Source organism: Rhizophagus irregularis, chromosome 25 (assembly GCF_026210795.1).
Source record: "Rhizophagus irregularis chromosome 25, complete sequence".
NCBI classification, from domain to species: domain Eukaryota; kingdom Fungi; phylum Glomeromycota; class Glomeromycetes; order Glomerales; family Glomeraceae; genus Rhizophagus; species Rhizophagus irregularis.
In genome coordinates, this window is record NC_089453.1 from 2,372,092 (window position 1) to 2,388,295 (window position 16,204).

The 16,204-nt window shown below is 23.4% G+C and overlaps 3 protein-coding genes across 3 annotated transcripts; 2 read left to right on the forward strand and 1 right to left on the reverse strand.

Moving 5' to 3' along the window:
• Positions 1–179: 179 nt before the first annotated feature.
• OCT59_016976 (uncharacterized protein) lies at positions 180–7,828 on the forward strand (the record flags this gene model as incomplete). Its single annotated transcript, XM_066146051.1, has 28 exons — positions 180–285; positions 364–556; positions 629–814; positions 891–1,092; positions 1,165–1,237; positions 1,313–1,664; positions 1,748–1,809; positions 1,875–2,520; positions 2,585–2,616; positions 2,691–2,898; positions 2,973–3,195; positions 3,295–3,658; positions 3,729–4,528; positions 4,594–4,624; positions 4,681–4,755; positions 4,821–4,873; positions 4,952–5,041; positions 5,109–5,204; positions 5,269–5,460; positions 5,524–5,649; positions 5,726–6,630; positions 6,698–6,821; positions 6,904–7,038; positions 7,106–7,209; positions 7,290–7,338; positions 7,413–7,512; positions 7,580–7,657; positions 7,734–7,828. The coding sequence occupies 28 exons, from the start codon at positions 180–182 to the stop codon at positions 7,826–7,828; spliced, it is 5,700 nt and encodes a 1,899-aa protein (XP_066003778.1).
• A 993-nt stretch (positions 7,829–8,821) lies between these two features.
• On the forward strand, positions 8,822–10,273 carry OCT59_016977 (uncharacterized protein; the record flags this gene model as incomplete). Its single annotated transcript, XM_066146052.1, has 1 exon — positions 8,822–10,273. The coding sequence occupies one exon, from the start codon at positions 8,822–8,824 to the stop codon at positions 10,271–10,273; it is 1,452 nt and encodes a 483-aa protein (XP_066003779.1).
• Positions 10,274–11,669: 1,396 nt separating this feature from the next.
• On the reverse strand, positions 11,670–14,176 carry OCT59_016978 (uncharacterized protein; the record flags this gene model as incomplete). The annotated part of the gene is made up of 9 exons (XM_066146053.1): positions 11,670–11,713; positions 11,785–11,820; positions 11,897–12,169; positions 12,449–12,534; positions 12,617–12,819; positions 12,891–13,387; positions 13,706–13,937; positions 14,020–14,048; positions 14,173–14,176. 9 exons carry the CDS (start codon positions 14,174–14,176, stop codon positions 11,670–11,672), a joined length of 1,404 nt encoding a protein of 467 aa, XP_066003780.1.
• Positions 14,177–16,204: the final 2,028 nt, after the last annotated feature.

The following is a 16,204-nucleotide window of genomic DNA, read 5'->3' on the forward strand; positions in this document are numbered from 1 at the left end:
GATTTGTCGTTTAAAATTAATTTTGTATGTAACAGATTTTTAACGATTTTTATGGTACATATATATAATTTTATTTACTTATTTTTTTGCTTTTAATTCAAAGTTATTTTCGGCATTCAATAAAATAAGAAATGATCAACAAGCAAACTAATATATTCGTTATTCTTTCTTTAGAAGACATGAGTGACTCTTTCATTCATGTCAATCCTTTGACGGCGCCTTCACATATTAGTAAATTGTATCGATTGTTAGACTTACGTAATGATGAAGGTTCAAACGGCATTGGTAAGTTTAGTTGTGAATTCAAAATGTTAGGACATTCTGCAAAGAAATAGTGGTTTAATTATGTTTAATTTCTTAAAGTGGATAAGATAATTATTTCCAAGGAATATTTAAGGAAGCTATGCAATGATATGGTCCCATCAAGTTTCAAATCTATTTCTGAAATTAATTATACAGAATTGAATTCAATCTCATTTCGTCTTATTGGATGTTATGGAAATCGCAATTTAATCGCAAAGTTCTTGTTGAATAGAAACATAATTGATCAAAAATTGTAAATATAATATATCTTATTTTGTAATAATATCATATAAACGAAAATAATTAATTCAAATTTTTCTTATAGATATGATTCACTTACAACTTCGGTATCAATTGGTGATACAAACCAACCTTCGTTACGTCCAGGAATTTACTTATCAATAGTGAATTCTAATTTGGGCTTAATTATTCATTGGCCCGAAATTGGATGCTATGAAAATGCTTCAAATTATTCTTCTCCGATTAAGAGGAATATGGTTAATTTACATAGGTATTTTTATTTGTTTTTTTTTTGCATTAAAAATTTAGGGTTTTATAATTAATTTCATTTTGAATTTGTTTATTAGATACTTAACAAAACTTACCGATCATCAGATGTGTTTTATGAGCTATAAAGATTTAGAAAATTTTAATCTAAATTTAGAAAATTCTTATAATAACTCTGATGATGATGATTATTATGATGATGATGATGATGATGACTATAGATTTGAAGTAAAGAATAGCCAAAAAGAAAAAGATGATGTCAAAATTGATGACGGATTTAAGGTTTAATTTTTGTATTAAATAAATAAGTTTATAATTAATTTAATAATTTTTTTATTAATTTTTCATATAAAGGTGAATCTGCCTAACAAAATCAAGATCGAAATTAATAATCAAATGGAAGATGGTGTCCCATTAAATCCAATAGGTTCAGTATTATAAAATTTTTACTTTAACTTAAACTGAGATTTATCTTTTATTAAATAAATCTATTTATTCTTAGTTGTTGAATCTACTACAAATCAATCATTCGTCACTCGGCAACTGATAAGGAAAACTTGGCATATAAAAAATATTACTTCATATATTTCTGCAGAACAGTTTCCAGATGATCTTAAAACTAAATCGCAAGATCGTTATTTACGTATTGATCGTAATAGGATGGATATAAAAGCATTGAAATTACTTGTCAAACATGGATTAAACATGGGTGAACTTTTAGTTCCACTGCACGAAGCACTATCCGTTGCTAAAATGCAAAATGAAATGAGGAAGATTCAAAGAAAAAGTGCTATCGATGAAGATATTAGTATCATTCAACAAATGACATCAATAAAACTACGTTCTTTTGAGAGGTTCGCATATTAATTAATATTTATTTGAATAATGTATATTTATACAATCATTAAATTATTTCTCTTATATATGAAATGTATAGCAATTTTGACAAACGTAATATACAAGAAAGTTCATTATCACAGACAAATTTGGGCGATACGGGTAATTATAAATAAAACAATCATTAATGAACCAGCAATATTTATTGTATTTATTTAATTATGTAGATTTCGAAAGAATTCGAACAAAATATCCCGAAATAGAAAATCAAATTAAAGAAAAGATTAAAATTAACTCAAAAAATTGGAAAAAAATGAAAAAAAGGTATAATTTAACATATACCTTTATTGAGGATATACTGGAAAAAGCCAACGAAGCAGGAGAAAATGATGATGAAATAACAGAATATGTAGCAAATATTTTTCGTAATATGTTCATTGATGACGAAACTGACTTAAAAAAATTTCTTGAAAAATATACACAACAAATACAATCAAAATTTAATTGGATACTTTATGATTCTAAAATCGATAAGGCAAAGCGATGGGTATTTGGCGATCCATATATCAATGAAGCAAAACAAAAGACCAAAGATAAATCAGATGAAGAATTTATTCAAGAACTCATAAATTTTGAATTATTTAAAGGATATGATGATATTAAAGAATTGGTTATAAATAATTTCTTTAAAGAATATAATAGATGGAAAAAAAATGATTTTCTTAATAATCTTCAAGAATTTTTGAATAATATCCGAAATAACATACTATTAGAAGATAAATTAAAGCGAGAATATGAAGAAGAAAAGAAAATAATTGAGAAAGATATGTTTGACAAAATATGTAATGAAATAGAAGCTAAATATAAAGATGGGTGAGTTTTTTTTTTTTAGAAATTATTCTTTATTTATATTAACTAATAATTACACATTTTGTAGTTCTATGCGATTAATTGTGTTAGATGTAAAAAGTAATCTAATTTCTTATATTACTTGAATATACTTTTTAATGAATCAGGTTAAAAAATAATTTTTTATTCTATAGAATCATTTGCATGCTTTATGGTTGAATATGATATTGAAGAGCTTCAACCAAACCAACTGCAGATAACTATTTATGAAACAGCATTAAAAGAAGAAGATAAGCTTCGGATTCATGAAAATGATTCCCATATTCCATGTCCAATTTTACTTTCTAACATGGATCAATATGGTATATCATTTCGTATTGATTTTCAGAACTATAATTTTAAGTAAGATATTAATAAATTATAATTCAAAATTAAATCTTTTAAGACATTATCTAATATCATTTTTATAATTATAGAAAGATATCTCAATTCGATAATCGTAAATTTCTTCTTGTGCTTTATAATAAAAAAATACAAAGAATCGAAATATTCTTTGATACTGCGCGACAATTGGCACAAAATTTTAAATCACATTTGACTATTAAACCATTTAAAATATTGAATATAGATGAAAATTTTATTATTGCAATTAATGAGCCAAAAGGGTTCCTCGCAATATATAATACGAAAGAAGTTAAGGTATTTGTTGGAAATCCCTAGTTTATTTAAGTTCTGCATTTTTTGTCTAATAGCATTTCTTTTCTTTTTTTTTAAAAAAAAAAATTCTGATAATAACAGCTTGATGTATTTTCTTTTGATGATAATCAATCAAGATTATATGGACACTATGCAAATATTCAACTATTGCAATGGTATAATAATAGTATACCGAACATTAAATATTTTCTATTCATCAAAGATACTGAGGAACTATGCTTTGTTGAGAATGATGGACGAGCACGTACTTTTAATCTCATAACTCTACAATTCCGACCAGCAGCTTGTAATTTTCCACGTAAATTGGTAAATGTTCTAAGTTCTACCGATGGTTCTTGTATTATGGTATTTGCGAAAGAGCAACGCGACTACAATAATGATATTAAAGAAATTAATCGTGTTTACGTTTATTTTTCCAAAAATTTTGGAGATCCTGTTAGTAAAGGTGTGTTATTAAAATTTTATTTTATGATATAAAAATTTATACTAAATTTAATATTATTAATATATTTCAGTTATTGATTTACCATCAAGTTTTAAATCCTTGGAATCTCTTCAAATTTCCTGTATCAATAACCGACAGACTCATTTGATCTCACTCGATTTACAGAATGGGTGTTTGAATTCTTTATTAGTCAAAATTACTCTTGAAAAAGCTCAATTTCGTTTCCAAAAATGCATGCGAAAAAAGTCACCTATATTTCAGAGAACAAACCTAAATGATCTTATTAATGCCTATAAATTAACGTTTGAAAAATATCCAATTGATAACTGTATCGATTCTAAGCAAAATCGTCCTCTTTGTTTGAAAATAGTTCTCGATATTGATGATGATGCTGTTGAAGATTACGGCGAAAAATTTGAAGAATATATCATTAAGATGTTCGAAAATTTGAAACATTCCACAAAAAAACCCGCATCAATTCTAAAAAAGTTTTCTACATCAGTGATTACATTTCAGGAACTTGATGTTGAAGATGCGAATTTTCAGAAGAAATTTTCATCAGAATATCAATTAGGCGAATGGATTATTCAACTTTGTTGTTTAATTCCTATACAAATTGCTGTAACAAGAAATAATTTATTTCAACCACTTAAAGATGGATTATCTTCGAACGAAAATTATTTAATTGAACTTGAAGATGATAATCATGTAGACATTATATCAAAAAATATATCTTTTGGATGGTATGAAGGAATCTTCAAGCATTTTGGTAATAAAAAAGTAAAAGTTATTTCAATCATGGGCGAACAATCGTGTGGGAAATCATTTATGCTAAACCATATTGTTGGAACTACATTTGGATCAGCAATGGTATAATAAATATTCTTTTTTAAGCCTTTTTATTAATTCTAAAATTTAAGCTAATTTGTTTTCAGCGTTGTACTGAAGGCGTATGGATGTCATTAGGTAATTTTTAAAAAATATATATTTTTTATTGATATTTTATTAACTTTTTATTATAGTAAATACACAAGAATGTGTCTATGTTGCGCTCGACTTTGAAGGATTAAATTCTCTTGAAAGAACTCCACAAGAAGGTATATATCTCTTACAATTCAATCCCTTTTATTTATCAACTAATAAGAATGTTTATTATCCTTAGATATGTTTTTAGCACTTTTTAATACAGTTGTTTCAAATCTTATTTTTTTTAAAGTAAATATTGTCTGTTTTGCTGACCCGCTTTTGTTTTACATGTTACTAATATGAATAATAAATTATTTATTTCCAAAGAATCAATTTGCTATAAATAGAGATATATCAATGTTTCAAAAATTTCAAGATGGTTCAAAATTTTTTGAGTCTGATCCAAATATATTCCAGGTAAATCATGATTATAAATAAATTTAAACTATAATACTAAAAAGTCATTGCCTATTAACTATTATAGGCAAGACTTTGTGTTATCATTAAAGACGTGCCTAAATTAGATAGAGATTATATTACTAGAGAATTTCAATCGAGAGTTGATCAACTATTTTCAGAGGTAATTAAAAAATTTTATTTGTCTATTTTTTTAAAAAAAAAATAAAACTAATTGAATGTTTTAGGAAGTTGAAGATAATTTTATAACAAGAATGTGTGGAAATGGATTGGATATTATATCTTGGCCAGTTCTTGGTGATATCGCATGGTTTAAAAAGTTATTTATATTTAAAACAAAGCTGGATAAACTAGAAACTAAATATGAAAATGCAAGAGCTTTCTTGCAAAATACAAAAGTAATCATGGCTAAATTGAAGGTTTGTGTAAACATTAAATAAAGATAATTAAAAAAAAATTCTCATCATTGGATGTAAACTTAGATATGTGATTGGGGTTCATTGGACGAAAACCTCATACAAATTCGCGTTGCAACATTAAAAAGATTATTTCCAATTGCTGTTTCTTATGGTATAGAACAAAAAGATTCTATCATTGAACACCTTATGGTAAATAAAAAATTTTATTTAATGTACACAATATTAAATTCTTGATGAGAGGTATATCTAATTTTTATTCAAATAGAATCACGATTCTGGAAAACCAATTGATGACCCAATAATTAACTTATGTGACGTTTTGAATAACTTTGAAAAATCAACTAAATTATTACCAGACTCTAATATCTGGTTATATGATAATAAATATGAAACTTGTATCCAACTTTCTAATATTTTAAGAAACTATTTTGAAGAAATTGTACAACCTCGAAGAGAATCATCTAATGACAATGAATGGTTTTCTAGCCTTGATAGATTCTTTAAGAATATTATTGCTCGTCGAACTTCACGTGTTCAAAATTGGTATATGCAAAATACTGCCAATTTTCCACAAGATAACAGTAATGTTGTTAATGGAAAGTATGAAATGGAGCAAGAAATAAGCAAACTCTCACTCCTATGGACCTTGTGTGGATTAACATGTCATCAATGTGGTTTGAAATGTGTCAAAAATCGTGATCACAAAGAAAACCATGACTGTTTAACTGATCATAAGTGTCATTTTTCTTGTCACTTTACTGAAGCTCACAAAGATATAATAATCCCAGAATGTAGTCACAAAGCTGGACATGAAGGAAAACATGCTTGCGATAAAATAAGTCATTTATGTGGTAAACCTTGTAGTCTTATTGACAAGCGTAATTGTCAAAAGGTTTGTTCAAAGAAAATCGGACATGATGACAATGAACATTTATGTCAATCAAAACGTCACTATTGTGGAAAAAATTGTACATTATCATCATATACCCAAAAAGGAGATTATCAATGTCTAAATAAATGTATTATGTCATATGAAGAAGAACATGATTTGCATCTTTGTGAGAATACAATTTGTCCAATTCAATGTCCAATTCCGAATTGCAAAGAAAGATGTCAAAGTGATGATCATTTTCATGCTTTTTCTGACCTACAGGTCAATCATTTTTGTGGGTATGTATTATTATGATTATTTTCAAATAAATGTTATTAATTAAAAATAATTTTTTTTTGACTAAAGGAATGAGCATCAATGTCGTGAATTATGTGAAGATAATGGTATATGTCAAGTGGTAACTAAACCTAAAGAGCAAGAAGAAATTTATGAAGGTTTAGTCAAAGAAACTTCCATTACATTTACAAAGGTACAATTTAATGCATATAAAATTCTAATTAATATTGTTGGTATAATACAAAAATGTATTAAAGTTTTGTTATTTATAATAGTATATTCAGTTAAGTGAAAGATTAAAATGTAATAAAAAGATTCCTCCAAATGAATTTAAACATACTGGAAAACATACGCATAAGGAAAATGGATTTCATTATTGTGATGCAAAATGCCAGTTTTGTGAATATTATGTATGTATTAAGAAAATTTATGTTTAATTTTTTTGTTAATTAAAATATTAAAACTATAAAAAATTAGTGTACGTTACCCTATGGACACACACTACACACTCATGACACGGGACATGGAATTATGACTCAAACTGAATTCACAGGAGAAGATAATGTGTTTGAATATGCAGGGTATAATATATTAATCATTAACAAATAACCTACTAGTAAATATGATGTTTTTGTTTTTAATTAAGATCTCTAATTGTTAGATATAAATTAAGAGTTGGTGATCAAGGAACATTTGTTCTTTGCAATTTAGTGAGTATTACATAAACACAAAACTATAATTGATAATTTCCTATTTATGTTAATTTTTTCTTTCTCTATATTAGTTCTGTAAAGGTTTAGGCAGACATCGTCATATCGATTATTGTCAAAATGTAATTAATTGCAAAGATGAAAATCAAGGCCGAGATATACAACACATTAATGGTAATTTATAAACTCTTTTGTCCTAAGTGAACTTATTTACTTATTATTGTTATTATTATTTAATCAGAGAAAGTTTTGCCTAATCCTGATAAGCCAAAAGATTTCATTTCTCACAAACTTTTCTGGAAGAGAACAGGCTTCAAAGGTACAATTAATTACTCTATCTCCTTTAATGCGTTTTTATATATATACAGTATCTTAACTGCTTAATATTTTCTAAGATCCTTATTCCGTTCAAGATCAACAAGAATTTGAAAAATGTGATTATGAATGTCCCGACGATGAGAATCTCTCTTATTCTAATAATGAATTCTAGGTAAAATTTTTTTTATGCTATTAGGAAAAATATTCTTTCTCCAATTTCTGACAGTATATATAAATAAAGGAAAAGATTTTTATATTTGATTATCTATGAACAGAATTCAATTTTTTTTTTATTTTTTAATTGACATTGAATATATAATATTAATAGTATATTACAAGTCTAAAGAAAAATGTTACATGTGTTTTCACGAATTGTATAGATGCAAACGTGATCAGTGTGCTTATGAGATATTTCCAGTGTATTAGCCACATGATCGTCTCCAATTAATATAAACTGAATCAAACAAGGCCCATCTTTATTTGAAAATTTTTGCAAGTATCAAATGAAATTCAAGGGTTACACTACTCAATTTCTTATCAACTTCCGTTACTTTGTGATAGATGAGACAAGAAATTTAAATTATCTCTTGAAGAAATAATAGTAAACAGGCAAAGAGAATTGGCTAGTATACGTCCAAAAAAAATGCAACCAACAATGGCCGGAATGCTGGATACGCACCTAAGAAATTCAAAGGCTTGCCAGGTGAAAATCCGTTATTTTGGCTTCAAGAGTTTAAACAATGATGTAAAGCAGCTGGACTTGATCCTAATACCAACGCCAGTACTCGCGTTAAAGTTCATGGGTTCTTCGTCAAATTTTAAAATGTTTAAATGAATTTATTAAGGAAGACTAATATAAAATTATATAAACGAATAAAAAAATTTTTTTTTTTTAGATATTACAAAAAAATAAAAAATCCGGTTAAAAATAATGAATATTCTCACACTAATATTTTTTAAATCTTATACTATAAACACATATAATGATATTAGTAAGGCAGCCAATCATATTAGCTTTACATGTTACCTTAATTAAACTTGTAAGACCAAATGACCTTTGTGTTTGTAACACGATCGGCATAATCATAAATGATATAAATAATGAACTTTTCGCCTCATTTTAATTTTTAAAGTTTGAACTCTTTTTTGTTATATTTGAAAAACAATGTCTAAACTTCCTGCTGATTGCTGGAATGAGATTTTTGAGTACTTGGAAGATAACATACATACTTTGTATTCATGCATATTAGTTAATCGCCTTTGGTGTGAAGTTTCAGTAAGAATTTTGTGGAGAAATGATTGGAATTATACTACTTCGATCTTCAGTACTTTAATTGCTTGCCTTCCAAACGAGTCAAAAGAAATTTTATCTAAAAATGAAATTACTATTTTAACCCCAACTTTAAAACCTCCCACTTTCAATTATGCATCATTTTGCAAAGTTCTATCAGTTAATCGAATTTATTACAATATTGAAAGGCTTCTTAAAAATCAACAAAATATTTTACTACAAAATCTTAAAAATTATACACTTATAGTTGTGCAGGAGGTACTTCAAATGTTCATGAAAGAAATCTCTTCTTTAAGAAGTCTAACTTTTACCTCAGTTCCATATATAACTTTTTCATTATATCCTGGAGCAAAAGATTGCCTAAAAAATCTCTCAGAATTACGCTGTTGTTCAAATATTTCCACCGAATTATTTTATCAACTATCTCAAACATGTTATAATATACAATCACTTACTATAGAATTTAAAAGAATTATTTCAAATGGAATAGCAGATATAATTTCTGTTCAGAGAAGTTTGAAACAATTTGATATGATACTGTATGATGATTATAGTATGGCAAATATAATTTTTTCATTAATGTCAAAAGTTCCTAAAACTTTAATTAAATTAGGTATTTATAGCAGCGTTTATTGTACTCCATCATTGTCTTTTATTGCCAATTTCTCAAATTTACAAGAACTTGAATTATCGTTTGATCTTGAAGAATTCTTTGTTGATTTTGAAAAATTACAATATGTTATTTTTTCACAATTACAAGTTTTAAAAATTTGGGATGCATTTCCAAGTGATGGATTACTAATAAAATTCTTAGAAAATAATGGGAAAAATCTAAAAGAAATTTATATAGGTGAAATTGAAGATTGTAATGATAATTCATTAAATTTAGCTATTTCTAAGTTTTGTCCAATGCTTACAAAACTTTCCACTGGAATTAAAAACAATGAATTGGAGACATTAAAAATAATTTTTAATAGTTGCAAATATTTAGAAAGTATCAAAATTTGGTGTGGAGGTAAATTTTTGAGCGAAAAGCAAGCATTAGAAATGACTGTGAAATATTCACAAAATATCAATGAACTAATATTATATCATAAATTTACCATACAATTTAATTTACTACCAGAAGAATTAGAGTCCTTTTTCATAAATTGGACAAATCGTGTACCACAAAAATCACTTTCTTTAGTAATCATTACTTATGATGAAAAAGATAGCTTAGTTAAAAATGATGAAAATATTGAAATAATTAATAAATATATTAAATTAGGTGTTATTAAGAAATTTAAAGTTACAGATTTTGAAGAAGAAGAATATAATATTTAGACTACGTACTCATATTCTTATTAATAAAATTAAAAAATTTCTTTTATATGTCCATATAATTGTTTAATACACGGTTTTTTTGTTGAGGCAATCTATTTTGAGATATTAGCTCTTTATCAAATATGTAAATGCAATAAATAAAATCAAATTTAAAAATATTCATAGCGTTGCAATAAATTTTTGTAGCTAAATGCATGGGTAATAATAATCAAGAGAATTATTCATTAGAATCTAATTATAACGATGGTACATTATCAATTAGGCGACATGAAGTTAAAAAATTGGTTCTCACCAGAGCGGGAATCTTAAATTTTTATTTTTTTTTTGTTAACCAATCAAATCGCTCTAAACTATGAGAAATAAACTTGTAATTAACTTGATATATAAAATTTGTCTATGACTTTTTATTGAATTAACTATATTAATATAAATGTACATATGAAATCTTCCGTATTTATGAAAAAAATTTTTATTCTAAAAAAAAATAAAAAGCCGTGCGGCCGGGTCAAATTTTAATATGAGAACCAGTTTTCTAACTTTATATCGCCTTATTATTGTTTTGCAAAGTTAATTAATGAAAGAAATATAGAAATATTTAAAATTTTTCTGTAAAATTTATGATTAATTCAAAAGTATTTACTGTATTTAGTACGTAAATTACAAAATTCAAATAATAACAAAACGAATGAGTATCCAGCATGCATGTTTCCTCACATAGTTATTAGCTTATTCATCAATTTATTTTTATCTTCAAATATCATTTAAATACATACTGTACTATCATTTATGATTTTAGTGTACAATAATTTATTTCATCAGGAATAATCATATTCAGTGCAAAACGTGTTTTATAGCTTTATTATCATGATTTGGTCCGCATTAGAGAAAAGCTATATACATTCATGTGTACAGGTTTGGCAAATAAATGGTTTTATCTGAAAAGTTGTAACTTTACTACTTATGCATTTTTTTATGTAGTAAACGTAAATAAATAATATGATATTAAAATTATAGCAACTAGTGAGAATTTAACATTTACAATTTAGATGTAATTATAATCTTTATTACAACAAATAGTAATTGTAATAATAAATAATTTTTCTATAAAAAAAGGAAAATAAATAAATAATTTAATAAAGCAGAACATGATTACAAAAGTTTCTATTCATAAGATTCTGTGTTAAAATTGTTACTAACTTTAATATGCATTCCTTTTTTTTAAAAAAGAAAATAAATAAAATAAAATAGAATAAAAATCATAAAAAATTTATTCATCAAAATCTTCAGTTGACTCTTGTTTCCTTGAATTTATTGGATTACTTCTGAAATCTTATCTTGATATTGAATTGTCTAAAACAATTATTAAAAGCAATAATAGAAAACTTTAATTGTATCTTTAAATTTCATTTATATCAAACTCATATTCTTTTGTAATATATTCTAAAGAAAAAGAATCAAGTAATTAATAAATTCCTTTACGTACTGATTAAAAAAAACAATTTATTACGTACCTTTATTGTTGATTGATTCTTCAATAAGTTTATTATCTAAGATGATAATAATTATTAAATGTTAAAATATTGTAAATGTTGTCCAAATTTATATAAAATAATGTTTACATACTTGGTTTCGTATTAAATGTTATAATTGAAGGTGAACCAGTTAAAGAACTTAATGATCTGCTTGTATAAATTGCTTTTGGATGAGGTTTTTCATTAAAATCTGGTCCAAGCATTTTTAATTTTATTAATTCTAATCTTATTTCTTCAGCTTGATTAAAATATTTGGCATCCACTCCCATATTTGACCAAGAATTAAAAATTTCACAAACATCCGTTGCCAAAGGTCTCTTTTTAGGATCAGGATTCCAACATTTTTTCATTAAATTAGCAAAATCTTCAGGAGTGTCGTAAGTAATATTAGGTCGTTTTCCATCAATAATTTTGTAAATTAAATCAGCATCATGTTCAACATTAGCAAAAGGTTTGCAGCCAGTTGTTAATTCCCACATAATCATGCCCATACAATAAATATCAGATGATTTAGAAAATTTGACGCCTTTAAATATTTCTGGTGCAATATAAGGTATTACTCCATATATACTGCTATCATGTGGAATGTCATTTGCGGGCTGTGATAATCCTAAATCTCCAATTAGATATTGATCTATTTTACATGAATCATTTTCAATTATTTCAACCAATATATTTCCACTATGAAAATCTCGATGTACGAAGTCTTTTTCATGAATAGTTTGAAGTCTAAAATAAGAAATTGGTTATTAATAAAATTTTATTTAAATAATTTTAAAATCATTATTAATTAATGTTAAGTTATAAATACCCATCTGAAATTCGCCACAAAATGTGCAATTTTTTCCTCCATGTAATCTCCGTAAAATTCTTTTGTAAATAATTATGTAAATCTCCTCCATTTGCATATTTCATTATAAACATAAATTCTTTTGTTATAGGATCTTTTGTGATACCATGACAATTAATAATATATTCAAATTTACTATCATAACATTGATAAAATGATTCTAACTAAAATTTTATAGTTTAAATTAGTATATTAAATATTTTTTAAAAAAAAACAAATTTTGAAAATTAATTACCTCATTAAAAAAGTATTTATTTAGTTCTTGAGAATTTAAAACTTTTTTTATAGCAACAATGTCTCCATTAATTAAAGCTTTATAAATAATACCAAATCCTCCTTCTGCTATTTTTTTTAAAATTTTAATTTGTGAATATGAAACCCATTTTATTTTCGGTTTTGTAGAGTGATAATCAAACTCATTTTGAGAACTTTGATATTTTTGTTTCAAAAATTTAAAAAATCCTTGAGAATCTTCTAGAATTTCATTTAATTCTTCACTGGTAAAATCAAGTAAATGACTTGTATAGCATGCTTTTGGATGAGAGTTTACAATAAGATTATTATGTTCAATTGGTGCATTTATAAATTCCATGATATTTCTTTTTAATTCTTCATTAATATCTTCAATTTTCTTATACACAGGACGAAAAATCCAATTTTCAATGATATTTAAAACTTCTTTAGAAGATGGCCTTTTTAATGGATCTTCATCCCAGCATTTTTTCATTAAATCTATATAACATTGTGGAGTATTTTCAATAATTTTAGGACGTTCACCTTTACAAATACTTAAAGCAAGTTGAAGATCATGTGCTTTATCATTAAATGGTGGAATTTTAGATGTAAATTCCCACATAATTATAGAAAAACTATATGTATCACAAGCTTGAGTATAAGGTTGACCTCTTAAAATTTCAGGTGCTATAAATGGTAAAACTCCATAGATGTCATTTTCTTTTAAAAAAGGGTTTGCAAGTTGATATAATCCTAAATAATCACTAATAAAAATTCCATACGTATCTTCTTCATATTTGTTACATAAAATATTACCATTATGAAAGTTATAATGAATAAGATCTTTTTCATGAATATCATTAAGACCCTTAATAATTTGATATAAATAAAATAATTTTTGTTCCCAATTTTTTGTTATTTCTGTTAAACAACTTTTTAAACTATCCTTATTTGTATACTCCATTATTAATACATGATACAAAGTATCTGGATCTTTTGTAAATCCATATATTTTAATAATTCCATGTGAATTATTAATAATTTTCCACTATAAAAAAATAATATTTAATTAATTAATATAAATAAATTATAATATTAAAAAAAAAAATAATAATAATATTTAATCATACTTCATTTAAAAATTCATTTAAACTTTCATCTGAATTATTAAGATAATCAAAATATTTTAAAATTACTTCAATACTATCATATTTAGCTTTATATATAGTACTAAATCCTCCTTTATCAAGATATTCAATATTTTCAAATTTATCATAAGGAACCCATTTTAATTCATTTTTAGAAATAAATTGATCCACAATTTCACTTCCACTATTACCAAATCTTTAAATATAAAAATGAAATTATATTAAAAATTAAAATTCAAAATAAAATTTACAATTAAAAATTTAATATTAAATAATATTAATTATACTTACTCTAAATAAAATTATAAGATTTTAATATAATAATAATTAATTAATTTAAATTTTAAATAAATAAATAGTATATAATAACTTATAACTTACAAACTAAAATAAATTATCAAAATTTTTAAAAAAATTTAATTAATATTATATAATTATAATAAATTAAATATAAAAAATATAGGATTATTATAATTAAAAATGAATACTTACAGGCTAAAATATTTTAAATGATTTTTTAAATAATTTAGTTAGTTTATATTATATGTAAATATTATATAAATATTAATAAATATAATAGAATTACTTACAATCTAAAATAGTTGAATAATTTTTTAAATAAAGAATTTAGTTAGTAGTTTAAATTATATATAAATTATATATAAATATAATAGAATTACTTACAATCTAAAATATTTGAATAATTTTTTAAATAAAGAATTTAGTATAAATATTATATAAAAATAATAGAATTAAATAAATAACATACTCCCTATATTATAAATAAATAATTTTTAAATAAAGAATTTAGTTAATTTAAATTATATGTAAATATTATATAAATAAGTAATAATGAAATTAAATACATGACTTACGAACTATATTATTAAATAATTTTTTAAATAAAGAATTTAATTAGTTTAAATTATATGTAAATATTATATATAAATATAATAGAATTAAATAAATAACATACTCCCTATATTATTAAATAAATAATTTTTTAAATAAAGAATTTAGTTAGTTTGAATTATATGTAAATATTATATAAATATAATAGGATTAAATAAATAACATACTCCCTATATTATTGAATAAATAATTTTTTAAATAAAGAACTTAGTTAATGTAAATATTATAAATATAACAGAATTAAATAAATAACTTATAACTTACCAACTAAAAGAAATTACAAAATAATTTTTAAATAAAGAATTTAATTAGTTTAAATTATATGTAAATATTATATAAATATAATAAAATTACTTACAAGCTAAAATATTTGAATTTTTAAATAAAGAATTAGTTAGGTAAATTATATGTAAATATTATATAAATATAATAGAATTACTTACGATCTAAAATATTTTAAATAAAGAATTTAGTTAGTTTAAATTATATATAAATATAATAGAATTAAATAAATAACATACTCCCTACATTATTAAATAAATAATTTTTAAATAAAGAATTTAATTAGTTTAAATTATATGTAAATATTATATAAATATAATAAAATTACTTACAAGCTAAAATATTTGAATTTTTAAATAAAGAATTAGTTAGGTAAATTATATGTAAATATTGTATAAATATAATAGAATTACTTACGATCTAAAATATTTGAATAATTTTTTAAATAAAGAATTTAGTTAGTTTAAATTATATGTAAATATTATATAAATATAATAAGATTAAATAAATAACATACTTTCTATATTATTAAATAAATAATTTTTAAATAAAGAAATTAGTTAGTTTAAATTATATGTAAACATTATATAAATATAATAGGATTAAATAAATAACATACTCCCTATATTATTGAATAAATAATTTTTTAAATAAAGAATTTAGTTAGTTTGAATTATATGTAAATATTATATAAATATAATAGAATTACTTACAAGCTAAAATATTTGAATAATTTTTTAAATAAAGAATTTAGTTAGTTTAAATTATATGTGAATATTATATAAATATGATAGAATTACTTACAAGCTAAAATATTTGAATTTTTAAATAAAGAATTTAGTTATTTTAAATTATATGTAAATATTATATAAATATGATAGAATTACTTACAAACTAAAATATTTGAATTTTTAAATAAAGAATTTAGTTAATTTAAATTATATGTAAATATTATATAAATATAATAGAATTA